We start from the raw sequence: 26,041 nt of genomic DNA on the forward strand, positions 1-26,041 counted from the left end.
ATTACAAACCTGTTTGTAACATTAAGGAATATTTCAACTCTGATGAAATGGGTTGAAACAAGTGGTGTTATTAATATGGTTACATTCTATGCAGTTTACAGGGAAATAGGCCCAAAACTAAATCATACAGACTCACAGATGGGGTGAGGGCACTCAAAGGGTTGCTGAATATTTATTTATTTATTCGATCCAGTAAACCTTTTTCTAGCCAGTTTTGAGGAGAATACACTGGATACTTAAGTGTGGAGATAGAGAATGCTACAAATCAATACAGAGGGGCTGATTTAAAATAAATTATGAAGGAAATTAACCCATGGAACAATATTAAAACTGCAGCTAAATATTTCAGGAAAAGTTTCTAACAAAGAAGCAATTAGTGAACACTTTTCCCCTACATTATAAGACTTAGATCTGTGGGCTGATTTGTTCTGTTCTTCTGATGACTATACCACACTGTCTAGGTTAAAAAAATGAATTAGTGAAAGAATCTTTCCCTGCTGTGCTCTGTTGGATTACCATACACACAATTCAACACTGATATAGAGATGCGGGTTTTTATTAACTATCTATTACATAGTCAGTTGAACAAGTGAAAATTCATTCTCCAGGATTAAATTCTCCATCCCTTTAGGTTCTCCTTCCAATCTGAATTAATCTGCCATAAGGCCATTAATGGAAACTGTGAAATGAACTTTGTTTTAAAAGATCAGGAGGCTGTTTGGTGGAGGCTGTTGCAGGCAAGTGTTACAGAATGCAGAAAGCCTTGTTCACGGGCAAATAAAGAATGATGCACAAACATTTCCACAAGCCTTAAGCAGATAAACCTTTTGAGTACTGTACTTGCTTCTAAAATAATCACTTAACTAAAATGAGACTTCAATATTTTTATGACTTCTGTCCCCACCTTAAAAGCAGCTAGTATGTATTTCGTTTTGTTTTTATAATTAGAATAATCCAACTCAGTTTTCCCCAGCATTCTGTCTTCCAGATATATCCAGATTAAAAGAGGTAAATACTGTATTTTAAATCAACCTTAAATTCTGGTGACTACATAAGACACTAGTTGTTGTTTTCTTGCCAAGAATATGGAAATAGCTTTACATTACTTCCCCCCCACCCAATACTATATTTTTATTTCCCAATGTTATCTACAATCTGGAGCATCCTGGTAGTCTCCCATTCAAGTACTAACCAAGTCTGGCTGTGGCTAGCCTTTTCAGTGTCAGCTAAGTGCTGCCATCTGCTGTGTTTAGATTATGCACTACAGTACATCTTCCACATCTCCCAGAGTGGGAAAAATGAATGAATGTAGTGTTGTTTATATAAAAGGCAGAATACATCAGATCCCTAAATGATACAAGGTGCAAATGAAATGAACTTCTCCATTCTTGCTTCAACAACACCCCAAGGAAGTGCAACCGTGAACCTTAGAAGCAGAACCAAAAATGTGTTTTCTGAACAAATTTCTGAGATTTTTGCCATTCCATTTTTGTGCAAATCCATTCAAATGATTTCAGCTTCTAACACTTCTATTCACCACAACAAACCACCAGTCCAAAACTATCAACCCATCTTCTAATCCACATCAGGATTGTCCTTATCCCTTGTAACTACACTCTGTAGCTAAATCAACTTCTACTGCCACAAACAACTCAAATACCCACACTACTATTATAATGGCCAGAGTTGGAAGGGACCCTAAAGGTCATATAGTCTAACCCCCTACTCCAGCAAATATCTCCATACCATTTCATACAAATGACAATCTCCTCTTAAAACAGGCAAACCGCTCCACTATTTAATCGTTGGCTGCACTCCAGCATCCTAATACTTACCCCTATCATCTTCTATCCTACTTCCCATAACTTGTTCTCTAACAATTTTCACACATGAGTATATCTTCATCAGTACAACACACAATGGAACCACAACTGCAAACATATGCATAAACTCTACCTAAGCCATGCTGTAAGAAACAATTACACTTCCCCTCATTCTCTCAATTTATAAATTACAAAGAGAACAATGTATAAAGGGAGATGAACGTTGCATAATGAAAGATCCACAAACAACTTTCTCTTCCCTTAAACAGAGCCAAATCCAGAAATCCTGACATCATAAACTACTAAACATGAAAGAAACCTCTTTCACACACATCTGTACATTAATATGAGAATTCACTGACACAGAATTCCCTCCTCTCCTACAACTGCCAACTAAAGCTGTCAAGAAGCTTTATAACTTCTGTCTCATCCTCAAACCTCTAATAATAGTATGTAATAAATAAACTCAACAGCTCAGCTACATAACTGCAAAACTTCTGCCCTTGTATTAAACACACACCATCTATCCCGTGACAATATTCAAATTCTCTCCTCTTTTAAATAAAGCATATTCAAAAATTCCCTTATTACCTGCTACCTATAGCAATGGATCAATTCTCCTCCTTGATCTGCTGCACCAAAAAACCCAAAAGAAAAATATCCCTTCAATAATCATAAACTTATTGCCTTAAAAAGAATCTAGCTGCTTGGCAACCAACTTAACTCCAATATGGCAGTCATATTTTCTTTTTCTTTTTAAAATAATTTTTATTATATAAATAATTAAAAGAAAACAATAAGACAGTATATAATTTATCATTTTACAATATTATTATTTGTTTGATTAGATATTGTACCTACGTCTTATGAGACAAATAACTAGACATAACATAACCCCCAACCCCTTGAACGGTTGTCTTCACAGTTCCTTCTTTATGTAATTTACGGTTTATAACATCAGCGGTTTTCATGTTTTTGTTCTATATTTCCAGTAAAACTAAGGTCATGTTATTGCTATCATACCCTTATTGGTAAAAGTTAATTCTGGGAACATAATTTTTTTATTTACAGCTATTATCTCTTCTCTTATCTACCCAGGTATAGAATTTCTCCAAATTTCATATTTTGATTCTTCCTTGTTTTTAAACTTTTGAGTCAATTTATCCATCTCTGCACAGTCATAAATCTTTTTAATCATTTCTCTCTCTGATGGTGTTTCTTCTTTTTCCAGTTTTGTGCGATGGTTATTGTAATTGCTGTAATGATGTGCTGAATCAAATAATAGTAGTCTTTTTTAATTTTTCGATCTATTATGCCTAGAAGGAAATTTTCTGGTTTTAGTATAAGTTTTATTTTAGTCATTTCAAAAATCCATAATTTTGTTTTTTTCCATATTATCTTTATTTCGGAGCATGTCCACCACATGTGGAAAAATGTTCTGTTTTTATTACTACACCTCCAACAATTTGGTTTTAAATTTGGGTATATTTTTGCTATTCTAGCTGGGGCAAGATGCCATCTATAAAACATTTTTTGGATATTCTCTTTATACGATACAGATTTTGTCATTTTATAGTTTTTCCATACTGACTCCCATTGTTCTAAATATATAGTGTGACCCAAATTTTTTGCCCAACTGATCCTGTTTCTATTTGATATTCAATCAGAAAGTTGTATGTTCTAGTTATAAAATTTTTATCTTGTCCTAATATTAATTTGTCTAGTATTGAGTCTTTTTCTTGAATACCATCTCCTTTTTCATTTTATTCTTTCTATTCTTCCTTCTAGAACGGAAGGACTTTGTTAGAAAAATAAAGGGGTTTTTGGATCAAACTTTGGACACTTGACAACTGGTTTGTAGTTATGGTGGTGGCAATGTCCCAGGGTTATATGAACATCTTTTGGGATCTTCTGACAAGCAACTGCAGGGATTCACTTAATGACTGTGGCAAGAAAGGTGGTAAAGTGAGGCAGAACTCACTTAATAACTGTCTTTCTCAGGAGATAGAAACGTTGGCCTCCATTGGGGTCAGAACAGAAGTCAAGGATTATCTGTCTGACCAGTGCACTCTTTTAGAAGCAGATCAGAAGTCCATTTTGAAGTTCCACAGAAAATATCTAGGGGGGAAGGCAGGTTGTCCTCCACTTACAACGGTTCATTTACTGGCTATTCAAAGTTGCAACAGCCTTGAAAAAAGTGACTTATGCCCCCTTTTCACACTTACAACATTCACAGCAGCCCCACAATCACGTGATCAAAACTTGCCCACCGTTTCATATTTATGACTGTTGCTGTGTCTTGAGGTCATGTGACTTTTGCTACCGTCTCATAACCAAAGACAATGGGGGAGAAGCCAGATTTGCTTAACAAGTTTTCTAACCGATCCATGCCCAGGCATGAAAATGTGCCACTCAGCCATTATACTTTTCTGCCTGCATTAAAAAAAAATTAGAGGGAACATTGGCAGCCATGAGCACTGTACCCTCTAAGGTGTGCGGCCGCACGCCCCAAAACAACTTCCCGCGCAGCCTTTTCTAAGGCCGTGCAACGGGAAGCGCTGGTTGCCCCTGCCTGCCGCGGACGTGCCGGTGCTGAGCCTCCCTGCCCCCCACCCCAGGCGCCTCTGGCCCCCTCGCACCCCTGGCCTCTTGCCGCTGCCAACCCGATCCACTTTCTCCTCCTTTACCTCCTGCCTTGGGGCGCGACTCCTCCCGCAGTGGTGGCGGCTGCGCCTTCTCCTCTTCCTCTTTCGGCTGCTAGCGAAGGGGCTATGAGAGGAGCAGGGCAGGTGTTCCTGAAGTGCTCCCAGGCTATGAGAGGGTTTTCTCCGAGCACTCCGCCCCATCCCGTCTCTCTCGAGTCGCAGCCCCTTCGCTCAGAGTGCTTTCCCCGAGCGCTTAAGATTATCCTTAGAATAAGAAAAACCTTCCATGGCCTCCAGAGAAGAAAGGAAGAGAGAGAAAGATAGAACAAGAGAGAGAGAGAGCAACAGACAGAGCGAGGTAGAAACAAAGAGAGAGAGAGGGAGAGAGATAGCAAGAGAGAGAGAGAGAGAGAGCAACAGATAGAGCCAGATAGAAAGAAAGAGGGAGAAAGTAAGAAAAAGAGAGAGCAAGAGGGGGAGAGAGAGAAAGGTAGAGAGAAAGAGAGAAAGAAAGAAAGAGAGAGAGATGGTTTTGTTTTATTATTAATTTCTTTTAATAAAAAAGAAGGGAATCTATCTATCTATCTATCTATCTATCTATCTATCTATCTATCTATCTATCTATCTATCTATTCTTCTATGCTGCTCAGTCCCGAAGGGACTGCTGCTCAGATACTATACTTTTCCGCCACACAAAAAAAAAATTAGAGGGAACATTGGCCATGAGTTCTTTCCAAAACTTGGCAATGAATTGAGGCCCTTGGTCAGATACTATGGTGTCAGGTAGACCATGTTGCCAGACAATGTGCTGGATGAATAGTTGAGCAGTGACTTTAGCTGTAGGTATTCTGCATCAAGGAATGAAATGCACCATCTTGGTTAGCATGTCCACCAGGGCCGCCGATAGACGGGTACTACAGGGAGTGCCGTACCGGGCCCCGGGCAAATTGGGGCCCGCAGTCAGCGGCTCCTTGCACATGCCCAGTGTGTACCCTCCCTCTTTTGCCGGCTGCCTGCCTTTACCAGCAGCAGAGAGAGGTAGAGATCGGGCGCGTTGCCGGGTGGTGGAGGCGGTGTGGGGCCAGACGCTGGGTGCCGGGGACGCGGGGGGGGGGCGAAGGGGTGGACGTGGCTGCTGCTTCTCAGCTGCAGAGCCGAACGGGGGCGGAGATCATCCGGTGCTGGGGCCATGCGGGACCGCTTATCAAGGTGGGCGTGGACCGGCAAGCCACCCTACGCTCTCTCTCTTTCTCTCTCTGTTGCTGGTGTGGTGTATGAGAGAGAAAGAGAGAGAGCGGACCCTGGGGTGCGGGCGTGGGGGGAGGGCCTGGAGTGGGAAGTGGCGACCCGGCCAGCGTGGAGAAAGCGAAAGAGAATCTCTAGTTTTCAGGCCCAAGACATCCACGCAGGCTCAGGAACGCGGGCAAGACGCGCCTCGGTTTCCCGCATTTGCCAGAATGTAAAAAAGGAAAGAAAGAAAAAGAAAAACTTTTGGGTGAGAAAAGCAGGAAAAGCCGATTAACAAAACCGAAGTGATTTTTCGGGAGATCAAAGGATTCAGTCTCGATCTCGGGGTGTCGCAGGCGGAGGGCTGGGAGGGAAAGTGCCTTTTTGCTGCCCAAACAGAAATTCGCTTTGCTCGCCTGCACCGAGAGAGTGGGGAACTGTTCGGAAAGAGGCCCTTAAAGTGGGACAGAAGCGAGGCCCCCCTTTCTTGCCCTTGGAAGCCCTCGGCGGGACACTTCGGGCGGCCTGAGCCCCCCTGGCCGGTTTTGAAGCCCCCTCGGCCCCGCGCGGCACCTGTCAGAGGAAGCTGCCCTGTCCCGGCCAGGATCCGGGGGCGGCGGAGGGCCCCGGGTGCGAGGTCGTCGGGGTTTGAGGGGCCCTAAAGCGCCTGGCAGATTGCCCAGCGGGTCTCGGACGCCACTCGGGAGCCACGGAGCCCCTTTTCTGCTCAGGGTCTGGGCCGCACGCTCTTCGCCCACAGCAGAAAAACAGAAAAAATAAGGGAGAGAGAAAGAGAAAGAAAGAGAAAGAGAGAAAGGAAGAGGAGAGATAGAAAGGGGGAGAGGGAAAGAGGGAGAGATAGAGAAGGAGAGAGAGAAAGGGAGAGATACAAAGAGAGTGAGTGAGAGGAGAGATAAGAGAGAGAAAGAAAGAGGGACAGAGAGAAAGAAAGAGAGGGACAGAGAGAAAGAAAGAGAGGGACAGAGAGAAAGAAAGAGGGACAGAGATAAAGAAAGAGAGGGACAGAGAGAAAGAAAGAGAGGGACAGAGAGAAAGAAAGAGGGACAGAGAGAAAGAAAGAGAAGAACAGAGAGAAAGAAAGAGAGGGACAGAGAAAGGGAGAGAGAGAAAGAGAAAGAAAGGTAGAGAGAAAGAGGGAGAGATAGAGAGTGAGTGAGAGAAAGAGAAGAGAGAGAAAGAAAGAGAGAGGGGGGAGAGAAAGAGGGAAAGATAGAGAGGGAGAGAGAAAGGAAGAAGAGAGATAGAAAGGGAGAGAGAGAGAAAGGAGGAGACAGAGAGAGAGAGGGAGAGATAGAAAGAGAGTGAGTGAGAGAAAGAAGAGAGAAAGAGAGAGAGAGAATTAGAAAGACAGAAGGACAGAGAGAAAGGGAGAGAGAGAGAAAGAGGAAGAATAAATATTAAATATTGTATTTGTTCCCATTTTGTTTTTTACTTTAAATAAGGTATGTGCAGTGTGCATAGGGATTTGTTCACATGTTTTTTTAATAGTCCGGCCCTCCAACAGTCTGAGGGATAGTGAACTGGCCCCCTGAGTAAAAAGTTTGGGGACCCCTGATCTACACTGTTCAAAAAAATAAAGGAAACACTTAAACAACACAATATAACTCCAAGTAAATCAAACTTCTGTGAAATCAAACTGTCCACTTAGGAAGCAACGCTGATTGACAACTTGGAGTTTATATTGTGTTGTTTAAGTGTTCCCTTCACTTTTTTTTGAGCACTGTACTTTGAAATTAACTTGGATACCACGGGCTCGTTCAGACCTGCGTTCACCGATGGGCGTAAAAACTAGATCGAAAAGGATATTGAGATGTGAAGCAATATGAAATTGTATTTGGTTTTTTTTTAACAGCTCCTATTTTAATACCACTGATAACTACACAACCCCCTGGATAATTAGAATAGAATAACAGTGGGAAGGCACCTTGGAGGTCTTATAGTCCAACCCCCTGCTTAGACAGGAATCCTATACTACTTCAGACAGATGATTTTTTTTTAAAAAAAAAGTAGTTATTATGTAAACATTAAAAAAATAAGATAGTACATAATCTATCATTTTACAATATACTTATTTGTTTGTTTAAATTTTGTATTTGCATTTTATAAGACAAGCAACAAAACAACACACCATAACAAACACCACCCCCGTCCCTTTTGAACTGTTATCCTCACAGTTCCTTCTTTATATAGTTATACGCCCTGTAACATCAGCGGTTATTATATGATTATTCTATAGTTCCAGTAAAACTAAGGTCAAGTTGTTGCTATCATAATCTTATGAATAAAGTTAATTCTGGGAACATCGGGTTTTATTTACAGCTATTTTCAGATGATTATCTAACATCTTCTTAAAAACTTTAAAAAAGTAGTTTTAAAATGGCGGGGGCGGGGGCCAGACACTTAGGCTGTATGGGGCCCCAAAATTCCTGATGGCGGCCCTGATGTCCACCACCACAAATACAGCTGTGAATCCAGCAGAGATAGGTAAACAGGTCAGGAAATCCATGCAAATGCCCTCCCCCAAGGTCAACGGGTACAAGAATTGACATAGGAGTGGACATCATGGCAAAGTCTAGGCCACCAAAAAGTTCAGGATACTAGTTGTAGTGTCTTGAAGAGGCCCAAATAGCCAGCAGCTGGGTTATCATGACACTGGTTTAGGATAAGGGCTTGAAGTGGCCCCTTTGGAATATATTACAGATCTCGGTGACATAGAAGGTCTTTGGAAAATGTCCATGGTGAATCAGGGTAAAAGCACCTTTGAGACAAACAGGGCTGAGACTCTCCAAAGATATTTGCCATAAGTTACTCAAGGGACTGAAAGCACCGAACTTTCCTTTGTGACCTAGGAAAGAAGTTTAAGTCAGCCATCTTCTGGTGCAGGGCTGTTAGAAGAAGGAAAAAACTTGCAAGTCTGGCTATCTGTTCTTTTGGTGCAGTTCAGGATCCACAGATCTGCCTCACCATGCGGGGTTGAGAACAGGTTATTCTTTCTAACCTTCTCTCCGCCTACCTGAAAAGAAGAAACGGTGTCACTAGGTGACAGACGCCCAAGCGGCAATGCAGAGCGAATGAGGGGGAGGTAGGAGAAGAGAAGGAAGGATGGCGGTGTAGAAGCAGGAGTCAACGCCGTACTCCCGTTGACTCTTTGCCCTGTTGTCAGGGGGAGGAGAAAAAGCCGCCGCAGCAGCCCTGACAGAGCCAACTCAGCAAGAAACTTCCTTAGGAAGGCTCGGTGGTGGTTTATGTGGCTGTTGTTTCAGCTTCTCCCGCCTAACAACGCACGAGGCAGCTCCACGCACAGGGCAGGCGGGTGCACCTCCCATGAACACAGCTGCCGCAGTGGTTCCTTTTGCATCCACACGCAGGTGGGAGGCACAGGAAAGAAACCCAGAAAGAGGCACCTGCATCGCGCGCCCCGGCAGCCCTTTCGAAGCTGTCACCAAAGACGCACGGGGTGGATTTCTTAAACCGGTGGTTCAGGAGGCTTCCTCAAGGGTCAGCCACAGTCTGTCCAGTTTCCTTTTAAAAAATCCCGGTATTCAACAGCAGGTTTTTGTTAGAGAAGAATGGCAGGCATGGATTTGAGTGTTGGTAAGTGGATTCTTTATTGGGACGGGACTCCGCAACCATAAGTGCTCGGAACGAGGGGGAGGAATAGGGTTTGCCTAAGGAGGTAATTGGAACCAGAGTCTTTGTGCAGATGAAGTTTTATACTTTAAGCAGCTGCTTTTACTAGGGATGATCGACAGTGTCTTGGTCGTAAATAATTTGAAGTTCGCCTTATTAGTTCTCGCGTTTCTATTCCAAACGCGAAGGGACAGAGAGTAACACCTTTCGCTTCTAAACTTCTGCAGCGCGGATGATTAGAAAGGGTTTGTGAGGTTTTTGCTGACTGAAAAGGAAGAGCCCGACTTAGAAATGAGAGGTTACAAACTAGCGGGGTCGGGAGAGAAGAAACGGCTATGAGTCCATTCATAAAAAGAAAAACCAAATAACGCGCCATGGAAAAGGGGGTTGGCGAGAAAAAAAGTTTTCGTGGAGCTTGAGCTGAATGCAATTACTTGGATCGTAAGGCTATTATATTTTAGAGAGATCAATCTGGGTATTTGATCTTGGGGACAGGTTTGGGCTTGCCGCCACTCCCAGTTCCCCATAGTTGCTGCCCCTGTTTCCTACTGGTTGCTTCCTTTCCATCACCTCACATGGACCGGCTGGCTAAGCCATGTGCGCCCTTTTGTTTACGTTCGGTGCCAGGCGGGCCTTCATTGGCTCTGGCTTGCTGAGATGCCCAGATTGTATAATTGCGCTGGGCGGTCTTCCTGGGAGACCGTGTGGACTGACACGTATAAACTGCAGCCCGTTGTTTTGGTGACCTACATCCAGGCGCAGCGGCTAAGGGACACGTGGGGGCTGAAGCAGAGGAAACGATTCATTCAGCCGCGCCCTTTGTCTCTTCTCACTCCGCCGCGAAGTGGTGATTTGTACTTGGTGAATAGAAGGAGTTGCCCTGCAGACAAAGGATCCGAAGGCGGCTATTTCCGCTTGGAATTGGAAGGAATCGTTCCTGCAACCGCGAAATGCTTTACCGGACATCTCAACTGTTGGGCAGAGTTTGATCACTTTTGGTCTCCCAAGTGATGGACGACGGGTAGCTTTAGTTTAGTTAACCACACATTCCCCAAGTGAGTTTCATCAGGACCGTGATCAGTTGAATTTAGAAAACCATAAGCAAGGATAGGATTGGAGGGAAATACAAGATAAGCAGCACTGATGATGTTATTTAGTGCAGTGTTTTTCAACTAGTGTGCTGCAGCACAATAGTGTGCCGTGAGACATGGTCAGGTGTGCCGTGGGGAAATTAAACATGGGTCTCCAAACTACCATTCCTGCCAGGATATCCCTTTTGTGTTCATTGAAACAGAACCAGGTTTTACACTATGTGAGTATAAATACATTTAGAAACTATATTATTAACTACAGTATATGAATAATGTGTACTGCTTTAGAGTGTCATTTTGCTTGGTGGTGTGCCCCAGGATTTTGTAAATGTAAAAAATGTGTCACGGCTCAAAAAAAGGTTGAAAATCAATGATCTAGTGTGTATCAATGTTCCCTCTAATTTTTTTTTTGTATGTGGTAAAAAGTATAGTGATTGAGCAGCACATTTTCATGCCTAAGCACCTGAATTTTTTCACAGATGTTACCCAAGACAAGAAGGAAATAGGTTTTCATTGTGGTCCTCCTGATGATCACAATGATCATAAGGGGCATGCATAAGTGCACCGCATGCCTATCACCTGGTCCATCCCTGACCTAATGTTTCTCTATTATTAGTACCAATATCAAGTATATAAGCATTGTTATATCTTTGTATACTACCAATACATACTTGACAAATAAATAAATAAAATTTAATTTTGGATGAAATGACAACATAATGGGATTTGAGACAAAAACCTTTTCTATCATCATACCCACACTTTGGAACATCATTTCCCCAGTTGATTATCATTTGAAAGCTGTTCATTTTAAAATTGTTTTATAAGTATATGTCTAACTGTGATGTTGATGATTTTGGTACTCTTTTTTTTTGGCAAAACATTTTTTATTTTTTTCCACCTTCATAAAACATTACATGTACAATGATACCTCGTCTTATGAACTTAATTTGTGTGGTGATGAGGTTCATAAGAAGAAAAGTTTGTAAGATGAAACAATGTTTCCTATAGGAATCAATGTAAAAGCGAATAATGCGTGCAAGCCTATTAGGAAAATCCAAAACATTAAGGCGGGTGGACGGAATGAGGACAGAGGCAAGTCGAGGAAGCGGTGGGCAAGACCATCTCACTGCCAAAATGTGTCTGTGGGAGCCCTGGTCATCCATCGCCCACCGCCCCCTCCTGCCAGAAGCCCGTGAGAGGCCAAAGCCAGGTGTGGGGAAGGGCAGAACTTTTAGCTTTTGGATGGACAGGAGAGCCCGGAGCTGCCACCTTCCTGCCTGCCCACCTTGCCGGTCACCCCCACCTCGCCAAAGGTGCCCATCCCGCCTGCTCCAAGAGCTGCACTGAGGCCTCCCGGGAGCCACTGCCACCAGTACGGGATCCCCTCACTGCCCGTGCCTCGCACCAGCAACAAAGCAGTGGCAATTGCTGAGGTGACTTTTCCCCTCGGCTGCTTTTCCATGGCGGGAGTGGCGGTGGTGGCTAACAGAATGGGGACATGGGCAGTGAGGGGATCCCGTCCTGGCAACAGTGGTTCTAAAGGGCATTCTCCCCACCTCCCCTCAGCAATCTAAGAAGCTCTGAACATTCATTAAGGATCTCAAGAATCTTTGCCCATTTGGGAGCTTCTCTCATTCATGAGAAAAGGGGGGGGATTGGGATAGCTTCTGTCACACGTTCTCTCCCTCTTACCTCAGCAATCTAAGAAGCTCAGAACGCTCATTAAGGATCCCGGGAATCTTTGCCCATTTGGGAGCTTCTCTCATTAATGAGAAAAGGGGGGGGGATATTGGGATAGCTTCTGTCACACATTCTCCCCCACCTCCCCTCAGCAATCTAAGAAGCTCTGAACATTCATTAAGGATCTCAAGAATCTTTGCCCATTTGGGAGCTTCTCTCATTCATGAGAAAAGGGGGGGGATTGGGATAGCTTCTGTCACACGTTCTCTCCCTCTTACCTCAGCAATCTAAGAAGCTCAGAACGCTCATTAAGGATCCCGGGAATCTTTGCTCATTTGGAAGCTTCTCCCATTCATGAGAAAAGGGGGGGGGGGATTGGGATAGCTTCTGTCACATGTTCTCTCCCCCTTCCCCTCAGCAATTTAAGATGCTCAGAACGCTCATTAAGGATCCCGGGAATCTTTGCCCATTTGGGAGCTTCTCTCATTAATGAGAAAAGGGGGGGGGATATTGGGATAGCTTCTGTCACACATTCTCCCCCCCCTCCCCTCAGCAATCTAAGAAGCTCTGAACGTTCATTAAGGATCCCAGGCATCTGGGAGAGGAAAGAGTAAAACAGAAATGAAAGGGAGAGAGGGAGAGAGGGAGAGAGAAATGAGAGAAAAAAGGGAAGAGAAAAAGAAAAATGAGAAAATGATTGAGGCAGAGAATGAGAGGAAAGAGAGAGAAACAAAAAAGAGAAGTGACTCTTGATTTAAAGCATATAGTAAAAAGCACCCAAAAAATAAGAGAACCCCCCCCCAGCCCTCACCTGTTTTTGGAAATGGTTCAAGAGTGTGTATACACACACACACACACAAAGGGGGGAGGAGACAGGGATGGAAAAAGAGAGGGGAAGTGAGAGGGGTAGGAATGAGAGAAAAATCCCCTCGCTGCCCGTGTCCCCACTCTATTAGCTCCCGCCGCTGCTCCCGCCATGGAAAGGCAGCCGAGGGGAAAAGTCACCTCAGTAGTTGCTGTCGCTTTGTTGCTGGTGCGGGGAGTGAGAGCCAGGGAGCCTTGTCTGAGGCCGAAGCGCGGGACCTTGCCACAACCAGGATTCTCCGCCTCGGGACTGCCGATGCAAGCAAAAGGAGGTGGGGAATCGTGGCGGGGGCGGCAAGCAAATGGGAAATCACAAGGCAGGGGAAATCCCTATGGCAGTAAGAGAGCGCATGTGCAGTAGGAGAGCCAACGCACCCGGGCTTGGGTTCGTAAGGTGAAAATGGTTCTTAAGAAGAGGCAAAAAAATCTTAAACACCGGGTTCGTATCTCGAAAAGTTCACATGAAGAGGCATTCGTAAGATGAGGTATCACTGTATATACCTTCCAGTGTTAAAAAAACATATACAGTGGTCTCTTGACTTTCGCAGGTCCAACTTTCGCGGAAGAGTTATACCATGAGTTTTCAAAAATATTAATGGAAAAAATACTCCGTGGTTTTTTTTGAACACCAAAGGTTTTTCTAATCTGTCCCTCCCCCGGGGGTGAGCATGGAAGCCAAGCCGCAGCTTTTCTTTTCTTGTACAATGTCTCTTGTACAATTATCCAGAGGAGGAGAAATTTTACTCTTTTCCCTCCAATATTTAGCTTCTTGGTTAGAAAAGATGCCTGCAGAGTGGTGATATGCTTGTCATTGAACTTGTTCTCACAGTAATGGAGGACTAGAGAAGTCTTCCCCATCCAGCCCTCCCTGAACAGAATCACCTTGAAACCGCCAAACCTCTCTCCGCTCCGATAGACAGCGGCGCTGAGCAAAATCCGAAAGAACCGGGGGGGGGGAGAGAAAGGAGAGGAGGCCGCACGGAGGAAGACTGCCAGGGGGAAGCAACCCACAGAAGGAGAGGCTTTTCAAATGCGGCAGCTTTTCAAATGAGCACTTCCCCAGGTGGGCAGCTTTGCTCACTGCTGCCGGGCTTGACAGCAGCCCCCTGACTGCCATTACCACCTTGTGCCAGGGTGGGAGGGTGGCCGCTTGTTAGCCCCTTGCCTCCGCCACTGCCTCCTCCTCCTCTTCCACCACCTCGCTGCCTGACCCCAGCAATGTCATTTACACAGTGCTAATGGAAGATCCGTCATCGCTTCAGAGGAGGAGAGCCCGGCATAGGAACTGGGAGGATGGAGCTGGATGGAGCACCGCTGCTGGCCACGGTGGCTGCGCCCGAAGCCTCTCTCTCTCTCTCACACACACACACATACGTCTCCACCCCTTCTTTCCTGGTTTAAGGCACAGGTTAAAACAGAGCGCTGAGCGAGAGGCAGGCAGCAGAGGGCGAGCGGCATCGGTGGGGGGGGGGTGCCATGCTTTTAAAGTTTTTTAATGTTACATTTATGTTGTAAATATAGTGTCTCTACTTTGTGGTTGTTCATTTTTCACAGGTCTTGGAACACATCTGCTGTGAAAAACGAGGGTTCACTGTATAGATACACATTCTTATTCATTATTCAGGAATCCCCATCTTCATCTATTCTTTTCATAACCTAGCCCAATCTGCTTGTTTTATTCTTTTTCAGACTCCCCTCCTTTCTTTATCTCCTCCTCCTACCTACTTCTTCACTCCTCTACCACTCTCTCCTTCTCTTCCTTCCTTTCTATTTCCTCTTCCACCTCCTTTAACCTTTCCAGAATGTCTCCCGTCTTATATTTACAGACTAGTGTTACATAATCAAATTTAAGGAATACCCCTAACTCTTCCCCGCCAAAAGGAGAATTCTTGTTGTTTATAACATTTCAATCATAAAACTTAAAATAAATCTATTATACTAGGTATATACCATCCAAGAAGAAAGCTACTTCCAGTAAAGAAAAATCTAGTTTTGTCTTCTGGGTTCACTATCAAATTAATCCAGCTAAAACTCCTACAGTTAATCCCTATAGTTTATCATTCCAAAATAGTTGTTTATTTCTCATACCTTTTCCCTTTTAGGCCTGCTGCTTCCTCCCCCCACCCTCAGATCATTTCCTCAATGTCTATTTTTCTGATTCCTTCATTTATCATAACTAAAACCCTCTACTCGGCTTTTAGAAATATAGTCAAGCATATTACAGTATATTGTATGCATTTTCATTATAAATATAAGATTTTCTAAATAATCAGGAGTTTATGTATTATTTCAAAATAGTTAATTAGTTCAAATTTTCATACAGTAAATCTTCAAATTTTTCATTTAAACATTATCTCATACTTTAAAATTATCATTCCAAACCAATTCATTAATTCAGACTCTCGTATGGTAAATCTTCATATTTTCCATTTAAACATTATTTCATAAATTAGGATCATTACTAACTCAATAAATATCAAATCAGGAATTACTCCACCCTTAATCATGTCCTTCCTGGAGTCCACGTTTCAGCCGCCCAGGAAGGACGTCTCTGTGACGTCAAAGCTCCACCCATGGAATTCCCTATTGGGATTCCCCACCTCCATTTGAGCCTTCCGACCGGCCGGCAGCTCCATGGCTCTTCTGCAAAGGTGACAGCCGGGCGGCGGCGCTTCTTGGCGGCAACCCGAACCTAAATGCTGAACCCGAACTTTTGCCGAACTTCCAGGTTCAGCGTTCGGGACAACACCAAGAAGCTCCCCGGCTGTTTTGGAAGGGACAACACCAAGAAGCTTCCCGGCTGTTTTGGAAGGTGACAGCCAGGCGGCGGCGCTTCTTGGTGACCTCCCGAACCTGAACGCTGAACCTGAACTTTTGCAAAACTTCCAGGTTCGGCGTTTGGGAGAACACCGAGAAGCCCCCCGGCTGTTTCAAAAGGTGACAGCCGGGCAGCACCGCCCAGCAGAGCGCTGTTTTTGCGATATTTTTTTTGCTTGCACACATTAATCGGTTTTACATTGTTTCCTATGGGAAACATTGTTTCGTCTTACGAAGCTTTCGCCTTACGAACCTCCTCCCGGAGCCAATTAAGTTCATAAGATGAGGTATCACTGTACTTGGGGCGGCAACAGAGAAGGCCCTCCCCTGTGGTCCTGCTAACCTGCATTGCTCAGTTGACAGGACCTGGAGCAGACCAACTCTGTGTGCTCTAATTGGTCTCTGGGAGGTATGTGGCAAGAGATGGTGCCATATATAGTCTGGCCATGAGCCATATAGGACTTTATAGGTAATAACCAACACCTTGAATTGTGCCTGGAGACTAACAGGAAGCCAGTTCAGTTCGCGGAGTATAGGTGTTATATGGGTGTATCGAGGTGCACCATGACAACTTGCATGGCTGCATTCTGGACAATTTGTGTTGTCCAGAGTGTTGGAGTCTCTGAACACTCTTCAAGGGTAGCCCCATGTAGAGCACATTGCAGTAATGAAGATGGGAGGTGATGAGGGCCTGAGTGACTGTGCATATAGCCTCCTGGTCCAAATAGGGCCTCAACTGGTACACCAGGTGAACCTGATCAAAGGTCCCCCCTGGCCACAGCCGAGAAATGGTGATCAAGATTCAGCTGTGGATCCAGGAGGACACCCAAGTTGCAGACCCTATCTGAGGGGGTCGATGTTTCTCCCCCCCAGAACAATTGATGGACAGATCAAATAGTCCTTAGGAGCGAATATCCATGGTCTTGTCTGGGTTGAGCTTGAGCCGTTGGGCCCCCTTCCAGACCTTTCCAGCTTCTAGGTACTGGCACATCACATCCACCGCTGAATTGGCATGGGGTGGAGATATATAGCTGGATATCATCAGCATACTGATTATATCACACCCCATGCTGTCGGATGATCTTGGCCAGTGGCTTCATGTAGATGTTAAATAGCATATAGGAAGCTTGATGTTACTGTCACTATGTCACTGTATTTTATTTTATTTATTTATTTATTTTGTCCAATACAAAATGAGGGTTTTAGTGGGTATATATCTATATATACATAGTAAAATACATGATGAAGGTTATAGTGGAGATGCTCATAGTAAAATAAATCTAAGAAATAATAGAAAAGAAGATATAATAATAGAACATATCAATGAAAGAATAGAAGAAGAGATATAGGAATAGAAGAAAGGTATAGGAGATATAGGAGAGCAATAGGACAGGGGACGGAAGGCACTCTAGTGCACTTGTACTCGCCCCTTACTGACCTCTTAGGAATCTGGATAAGTCAAGCGTAGATAATCTAAGGGTAAAGTGTTGGGGGTTTGGGGATGACACTATGGAGTCCGGTAATGAGTTCCACGCTTCGACAACTTGGTTACTGAAGTCATATTTTTTACAGTCAAGTTTGGAGCGGTTAATATTAAGTTTAAATCTGTTGTGTGCTCTTTTGTTGTGGTGGTTGAAGCTGAAGTAGTCACTGACAGGCAGGACGTTGCAGCATATGATCTTGTGGGCAATACCTAGATCTTGTTTAAGGCGTCTTAGTTCTAAACTTTCTAGGCCCAGGATTGAAAGTCTAGTCTCATAGGGTATTCTATTTCGAGTGGAGGAGTGAAGGGCTCTTCTGGTGAAGTATCTTTGGACATTTTCAAGGGTGTTAATGTCTGAGATGCGATATGGGTTCCAAACAGATGAGCTGTATTCGAGGATGGGTCTGGCAAAAGTTTTGTAAGCTCTGGTAAGTAGTGTGAGATTGCCAGAGCAGAAGCTACGTAGGATTAGGTTTACAACTCTTGAAGCCTTCTTGGCTATATTGTTGCAGTGGGCTTTGGCACTTAAATCTTTTGTTATTAGTATACCAAGGTCTTTAACCGAGTGGGGATTATCTGTGATAATTTGATTATTCAGTTCGTATTTGGAGTTCAGATTCTTCTTCCCAATGTGTAGGACAGAGCATTTGCTAGTTGAGATTTGGAGTTGCCATGTGTTAGACCACTCAGAAACAGCGTCAAGGTCTTTATGGAGAGTAGTTGTGTTATCGGTGGTGTTGAAGAGTTTTACATCATCGGCAAAGAAGACACAGTTGCTTGTGATGTAATCGCAAAGGTCATTGATGTAGAGAATGAAGAGCGTTGGTCCCAGTATACTACCTTGGGGAACACCGCTTTTAACTGGGACGGGGGTGGATATGGTGCTTCCTATTTTGACCACTTGTTATCTGTTTGACAGGAATGCTGTAATCCAGCTATGGAGGGATCCTGAGATGCCATAGGATTTGAGTTTTAGGAGTAGTTTGTCGTGGACCACTGAATCAAAGGCTTTGCAGAAGTCAATATAAATTGCATCTGTAGATTTCCCTTGATCTAGATGAGTTGTCCATATATTTTTGCAGTGGAGGAGCTGCAGGTTGCAGGATAGTTTTTTTCTGAAACCAAATTGTTTGTTAGAGAGCAAATTATTAGTTTCTAGATGGAGAGTAATTGATTTGTTTATAATTGATTCGATGACTTTGCATGGGACGCAGCATAGTGAAATTGTTCTGTAGTTATCTACAAGAGAGGGGTCTCCTTTTTTGAAGATGGGGGTGACCATTGCTTTCGACCATAGCTTAGGAAGTGTGCTGGTTCTGAAGGATTTTTCAAAAATTATGCTTAGTGATTCGGCTATGGCAGAAGAGAGCTTTTTAAGGAAGTAAGCACATAGACCGTCTGGTCCAACTGATAGAGAAGATTTAAGGTCACGTAATGCTTTTTCAACTCGGTCTTCAGTGAAGTCTACTTGGGTTAAGTCGTTGAGGGAGTTTGAGGTGCGATTGATGAAATTGGGGGATGAGCCATTGCTGTTAACAAAGACAGAGCCAAAAAAAGAGTTGAGGAGGTTGGCTTTGGATGAATCATCATGATATTCTTTGCTGTTTGTCAGTTTTTCCTGAAAAACTAATGCAATTTTTCCCAACTTTCATTCATTCATTCATTCATTCATTCATTCATTCATTCATTCATTCATTCATTCACTAATTTACAGGACTTGTAATAATGTCTCCAGAAAGCTCACAACAATCTATAAAACATGATTAAAAACAAAAGCACCCTTTCCCCCTAGATGCCAGACTAAACATCTTCCCAGCTCAACCCCATCTTTAGTCTAATGCTTCTCAGATCCACACAGCTCTTAAGAAGGCCAAAAAGGAAACATCATTGAATTTAATCTTACTATAGATCTGTTTGAAGAGACATGTACAGTTACTTTTAATTGAAGTGCAGTTGATGCTACTTACTCAGACTGTGTTCATGGTTTCTACTCACATTTACAAAAATACACCATTTTTGTGTATTTATAGCCATCTGCTCTAGAATTACTTACTTGAAAGCATTTTCAATAGTTTTGGAATATCACAATTTTGCTTATATCTCCTCCTAGGACAGAAAGCATTTTCCATTATTTGCAGTTTTTTCTTATGTGTGTATGCCCACATATGCTCACGCCCATCCAATCATCACTGAAATCTCACTGTCGCATGGACTTTGAACTGTGGCATTTGTAATGTAACAGGTTGGAGGAAGGCTGCGAAACAATTTTCTCTGATGACTGAGCTTATGCAATAGATGAAGTCAGGTGGTAGAACAAGTATAGACTCCAGAGGGTTGCATAACTGAATTAGGCAGTTTGCCTAAGACTGTGAGAATTTGAATGCTTTTTTAAAAAATGAAAGACTGGATAGTGTAGGGAGTGGTTCTCTCCCTTCCAATTCAGTAACTGTAGAAAGTACAGGTGAGTAGTGTCTATATGTACTAATTACAGTGATCCCCCGGTTATTGCGTCCCCGACCATTGCGAACAGGGTAATTTGCGATTTTTGAACCCGGAAGTCAGAACACCATCTGCGCATGCGTGCCCTTTTTTTCTATGGGCACGCATGCGTAGATGGCGCCGGGCAGATCAGCTGCTGGGCGGCTTCCCTAGGTCTTCCCCCTCTTGGCGGGCATCAGCGAGGAGTTTCCCCACCGCCCACGCAAACTCCTCGCTGCTGCCGCTTCGCTCGGGCCGCTTCCCAGCTGAGTACTCAGCTGGGAAGCGGCCCGAGCAAACGGCTTGTCCGCAGCCTGCCTGCCCGCGCGCCCGCGGCTCGCGCGCCCTTCTCCCGCCCACGCCATTCGCTCGGGCCGCTTCCCAGCTGAGTACTCAGCTGGGAAGCGGCCCGAGCGAACGGCTTGTCCGCAGCCTGCCTGCCCGCACGCCCACGGCTCGCGCGCCCTTCTCCCGCCCACGCCGTTCGCTGGGGCCGCTTCCCAGCTGAGCCCTCAAGCCAAGCGCAGAAGTTTGCCTTTGGCGCTTGGCTTGAGGGCTCAGTTGGGAAGGCGCGCGGGTGTTTTAAAACGTCCCCGCCGACATGGGGGGCTCGCTAGCACCCCCCCAAACCCGGGTTGGGGGTTCGGGGGGGTGCTAGCGAGCCCCCATGTCAGCGGGGACGTTTTAAAACACCCGCGCGGCTTTCCAATGAGTCCTGAAGACAAACGTCAAACTTCCGCGTTTGTCTTCGGGACTCATTGGAAAGCCGCGCGGGTGTTTTAAAACGTCCCCGCCGACATGGGGGGGCTCGCTAGCACCCCCCCAAACCCGGGTTGGGGGTTCGGGGGGGTGCTAGCGAGCCCCCCATGTCGGCGGGGACGTTTTAAAACACCCACCCAGCTTTCCAATGAGTCCCGAAGACAAACGCGGAAGTTTGACGTTTGTCTTCGGGACTCATTGGAAAGCCGCGCGGGTGTTTTAAAATGTCCCCGCCGACATGGGGGGCTCGCTAGCACCCCCCGAACCCCCAACCCGGGTTAGGGGGGGTGCTAGCGAGCCCCCCATGTCGGCGGCGACGTTTTAAAACAGCCGCGCCGCCCCCAATCTTCAGCTCCTCGCTAGCGCTGCGGAAGTAAAAACACCATCTGCACATGCGCAGATGGTGTTTTTACTTCCGCAGCGCTACTTCGCGAAAACCCACTCGTTGCGGGGGGTCCTGGAATGGAACCCTCGCAACGAGCGGGGGATCACTGTACTCCAAATGTCTTGACCCAAGTGCCTATTGTACAAGTTGACAAAATTGCAAACATAATGGAATTTTAAAAAATTATATAATACTACATCTTGGAGAAATAAAATAAAGTTGAATTGAAAGGTGATATTTTGATGAGCAAAAAAAGTTTTAAAAACATTTAAAAGATAATTAGAGTGTTAATAACAATAGTTTTTGTCAAGAATTTTTCCTGCCTGAGAGAGACAATTTGGGTGTGGTATAATCTCAGTAGGTGCAAGAATGAAGAGGGAGAAGGGCAGAGTTTAGCCTGAGTTCTTCCCCATTGCTCTTGATGTTTCTGATGGAAAAGGATATCTGTTGAAAGTGTTCCTGTAAATATGCTACTGTAATCTTTATTTGTGCATATATAAAGTTTGTTCTGAATCTCAACCACATGCAGTCACTTGTGTCTCAGGCTTCTGGGTTTTAAGTGCGAACTCCAATAGGTTATGAGCCAAGTGAAACCCAGAGAGAAATATAGAATATAGGGAAATATAGAATATGAGACTGCATTGTACATTTAAAATGGATCAGGATGGCTAAAATTGAGTTTAAAGATAGCTCAGTCCCAAAGCTGGGAAAGAAGAACTATTTGATATGGGCCGCTAAGATGGAGTACTATTTAAAAGCTAAAGACTTTTGGGACATTGTCAAAGACACCCCCCACACAAATGCTTACAACAGCAGAGGAGAAAGCCCATGATAAGGCTATAACTTATATTGTTTTAAGTCTCCAAGGTGAACAATTTATGGCAGTGGCAGATATAAAGTTAGCTAAAGAGCTTTGGCAAAAATTGAGAGCCATCCATATGAATGGATCTGCTTGCAATGTGGTATAGTTATCAAGAAAACTGTTCAGGACTTGCATGCAGCCAGATGACACTATGGAAGAGCATTTGGTAAAAATACAATCTTTATTTCTGGAACTAAAGCAGAGGCAAAGCAAATTACCTTCCCTGAATCACAAAAGACTCGTCTTCTACTGAACGGTTTAGATGAGAGCTAGAACACTATTTCAGCTGAATTTGAGAGCAAGCCAGAAGATGAGCTAAATTTAGAAAGCTTAAAGTCCTGCTTGCTGAATGAGTTTGAGAAAAGAAAAAATTGCCATTCTCAAATGAAGTCTCTGAGAAGAGAGCAAAATCTGCCCACCGTTAATGAAATCACCCATAACCAAAATATCTCCCTTTACTGCCATTTGGGTAATTTCATCCACCATTTTGTTGTCATAATCCTCAGATTGCCCAGGATTCACCCCAATTCTAATGACAGAACCCTCTTTAGTTTGCATGCAAACCCAGAGAGTCTCCAGCTGTTTCCCTTTTTAAAATTAGTGTTGCTTTTAGACTTTCCTTAACATAAATGGCTATTCCACCTCCCCTTCTCTCTATTCTAACCTTCCTATACAGTGTATATCCTGGTATGGATATTTCCTATTCATTGGAGTCTTTAAACCATGTCTGGTTATGGCAACCAGATTCAAATTATCTCTAGATATTATGGCCATTAACTCACAGAGCTTGTTGCTCAAGCTTTGAGCATTTGTGCACATTACACAAAGAACATTATTATCATTATTTGATAATAATATATAGATATATGCATGATGCAAGCACCTGGGTGTAAGGTTAGTAAACCCAATGTCGTGTATAAATTAAGAAAGGCAATTTATGGGTTTAAACAATCAGTCCAAAATTGGAACGTGTTTAGACACAGTGTTAAAGGATATTGGATTTAAAGGTGGTAAAGCAGACAGTTGCATTTATATAGGCAAATTACAAGGTGAAAACTGTATGATTTTAACTTTTCGTGGGTAATCTTTGTTTTATTGCAAAGAATGAATCTCAGGTAGAAGAATTTTCCAGAAAATTGGAAAAGAAATTTGAGTTGAAGAATCTTGGAGATAAAGAATTATTTAGGTGTTACAAAGAACTGAGAAAGGAGGGTACATTATCAATCAGAAGAGAAAGATTGAGCAACTGCTAGATACATTCAATATGAAGGACTGCAACAGTGCACCCACTCCCACAAGCACAGATTTCTATAATATCCTAAGTGAAGAGAGAAGTGAGGCTTGTAATCAAGAAGTGATTCACTCAGCAATAGGAAGCTTACTGTATATATCCCAGTGGGCAAAGCCTGATATTGCATGTGCAGTGAACATATTATGTTGGTTTACTGCAACACTCACAAAGGTATCTAAAAGGAACCATAGATTTGGGACTAAAAATACAGTGCATTGAAGATTTGAAGATAAAGTATTATGTTGACAGTGACTTTGCCAACGATGTAAAGACCAGAATGTCAAATTCTGTTTGGTGGGACGTTAGTTGGCTGGAAGTCTAGAAAGGAAGCAACAGTTGCTATGTCTACTGCAGAGGCAGAATTCATTGCACTGTCTGAATCGAACTGTCTGGATCGAATTGTGTTCAGAGGTAACATGATACATATAATTATTAAAGGATCTAAAGGTCAAGGTAAACAGTGAGGTCATGGTTTTAAAAGATAATTTAGCATGCGTTAAGATGGTCACTGGTGATAGAATAAAGAGTAGAAACAAACGTGGATATCAAATACTGCAATGTAAGAGAAGCTGTAAAAGCTAAGCTAATATGTTTGGAACACTGTGCATCAGAAAGCAATTTGGCTGATGTGATGACAAAGCCACTTGGTGGTATCATGTATAAGAAGTTTATAGGGAAAAGGGGCAGGGTCAATGGCTGTGGCGCCACAGGTCTCCCTCGCTCTCACAAGGGAAGCCCTGAATCCCCACTGTCCGGGGGTCCCTGTTCTTCTGAACTGGGACCAATCCTCTCTGCAGGGGAGGTGATGCAGGGGATGCTACCACGGGCTTGGTTGGGGACCGGCATGCCCCCCCAGGCAAGCCGGCTCAGTCTTGTGCCGGTGGAAGAGTGAGATCGGCCAGGCCGTCATATCTGGCCAACGTAGCCACGCAAGACAATGCAACACAGAGATTGAAGAAGCCTGGAAACATCTGGAAGGAGAATTGATTTTAAGTGTTGGTGAGGTGCAGAAATGTTTTAAGCGATGTGCTGGTGAGTGCAGAGAGATGGATGAGACTTTAAATGACTTTTCATATTTTTTTTTTACTCCTGGAAGCAGAAATGCCAATAATTGGTGCGGAAGTGGCTGTTCGGTTACAGGGCGATTAGCGGAAAGCTGTAAAATTGTAGCAATCACCTGGAATTGTTGTTTTTCCTTTTTTCAAGGATATTTAAAGATTTCAAAGATTTGGAGCTTCAATTTGGATTTTATTTGGATTTATTTAGGTATTTTCTTTTTTATGATGATGTTACTTCCCTTTGTAACAATTGAAAAGAATAATTAACTATGATAATATACTGCCATCTTCTGGTTTGAGGAGCTTTTACAAGGAATTTTTATGATGCATATTCATACCAGATGGTTTTACATTTGTTCTTTGGTCAGCTTCCAGCCGTTGTTCCTCTGGTGCTTTGGAGAATAGAGTGGCTCCCTCCTCTTTGTGGCAACTCCTTATATACCTGTATACAGCTATCATGTCTCCTCTGGCCCTCCTTTTCTCTAGGCTATCCATGCCCAGTTCCCGCAATCTCTCTTCGTAAGTCTTGATTTCAAGTCCCCTAATCATTTTGGTTGCTCTTTTCTGCACCTTCTCCAGAGTTTCAATGTCTCTTTTGAAGTGTGCTGACCAGAACTGGATGCAGTACTCCAGATGTGGTCTGACCAGGGAGTAGTAGAGTGGCATTAATACTTCCCTGATCTTGGAGTGTTTCCCCCTGTTAATGCAGCTTAGGATAGTGTTGGCTTTTTTGGCCGCTGCTGCACATTGCTGGCTCATGTTTAGTTGATTATCCACCAAGACTCCAAGATCTCTTTCGCAGTCACTATTGCTAAGTGGGGTTTCTCCCAGGCTGTATGTGTGTCTAGGTTTTTTTTTTACCAAGGTGAATGACTTTGCTCTTGTCGATGTTGAACATCATGTTGTTAGTGTGGACCCATAGTGTTAATCTGTCTAGATCTTTCTGTATTTTGAGCCTGTCCTCTAGGGTGTTGGCTGCCCCTGCCAGCTTGGTATCATCTGCGAATCTGATTAGTTCCCCTTCTACTCCCTCGTCTAGGTCATTGATGAAAATATTGAAGAATACAGGGCCCAGGATGGAACCCTGTGGTACCCTACTGCCTATCTTCTTCCATGTGGATTTGGAACGGTTGAGGACAACTCGTTGCGTGCGGTTGGACAGCCAACTTTATCCATCTGCATGTGTTGTAACCTATCCTGTTTTTTTCTAATTTGTGGATTAGGAGGTTGTGGTCAACTTTATCAAAAGCTTTGCTGAAGTCCAAGTATATGAGGTCTACTGTGTTGTGTTGGTCCACTGATTTGGTTATGGTGTTGAAAAATGATACGAGGTTGGTTTGGCATGATTTGTTTCTGACGAACCCGTGCTGGCTGTTGGGTATAATGTTGTTTGTTTCTAGGTAGTGGCAAAGTTGTTTTTTAATTATTTTCTCCGATATTTTTCCAGGTATAGAAGTCAGACTGATTGGTCTGTAGTTGCCTGGGTCAGTCTTTTTACTTTTTTTGTGGATGGGGACTACGTCAGCTCGTTTCCAGTCTTCCGGAAGATCTCCAGTGGTCCAGGATTTTTGGTAGATGAGGAGAAGTGGTTCCGCAATGGTGTCTGCCAGTTCTTTTAGTACTCAAGTGAAGTCCATCTGGCTCTGGTGATTTGTACTTGTTGAGCTCCCACAAGTAGTCCCTTATTGTGTTTTTGTCTATGTTGAGTTCCGGGGCTATTTGTTGCAGACTTGCAGGTTGGTTGGTAGGTGGTTCCATTTTGTGTGAAGACTGATGCAAAGTAGGTTTTGAGCAGCTGTGCTTTGTCTCTGTTGTCTGTGATTTCATTACCGTCTTCATTTTTTAGTGTAGTGACTGTTTCCTTGATTTTCTTCTTGTTGTTTATGTGCTGGAAGAAACTTTTTTTTATTGCCTTTGACTTTCG

General features: G+C 43.8%; 1 protein-coding gene across 3 annotated transcripts in view; it reads left to right on the top strand.

Moving 5' to 3' along the window:
• Positions 1–8,775: 8,775 nt before the first annotated feature.
• The window catches only part of NR1D2 (nuclear receptor subfamily 1 group D member 2), a 107,496-nt gene continuing 90,230 nt past the window's right edge, over positions 8,776–26,041 (top strand). The window contains exons 1-2 of one of the 3 annotated variants that reach the window (XM_070727265.1): positions 8,808–9,310; positions 10,103–10,658. Coding sequence is in view for 2 of the 3 variants with exons in the window: in XM_070727263.1 (XP_070583364.1) it covers positions 9,286–9,310 (25 nt within the window). In the remaining variant the exon portion in view is untranslated. Of the gene's footprint in view, positions 9,311–10,102; positions 10,659–26,041 lie in introns of all 3 variants that reach the window. The other 2 variants (XM_070727263.1, XM_070727264.1) reach the window with 2 other exon arrangements.

This window comes from Erythrolamprus reginae, chromosome Z (assembly GCF_031021105.1).
Source record: "Erythrolamprus reginae isolate rEryReg1 chromosome Z, rEryReg1.hap1, whole genome shotgun sequence".
Taxonomy (NCBI): Eukaryota; Metazoa; Chordata; class Lepidosauria; order Squamata; family Dipsadidae; genus Erythrolamprus; species Erythrolamprus reginae.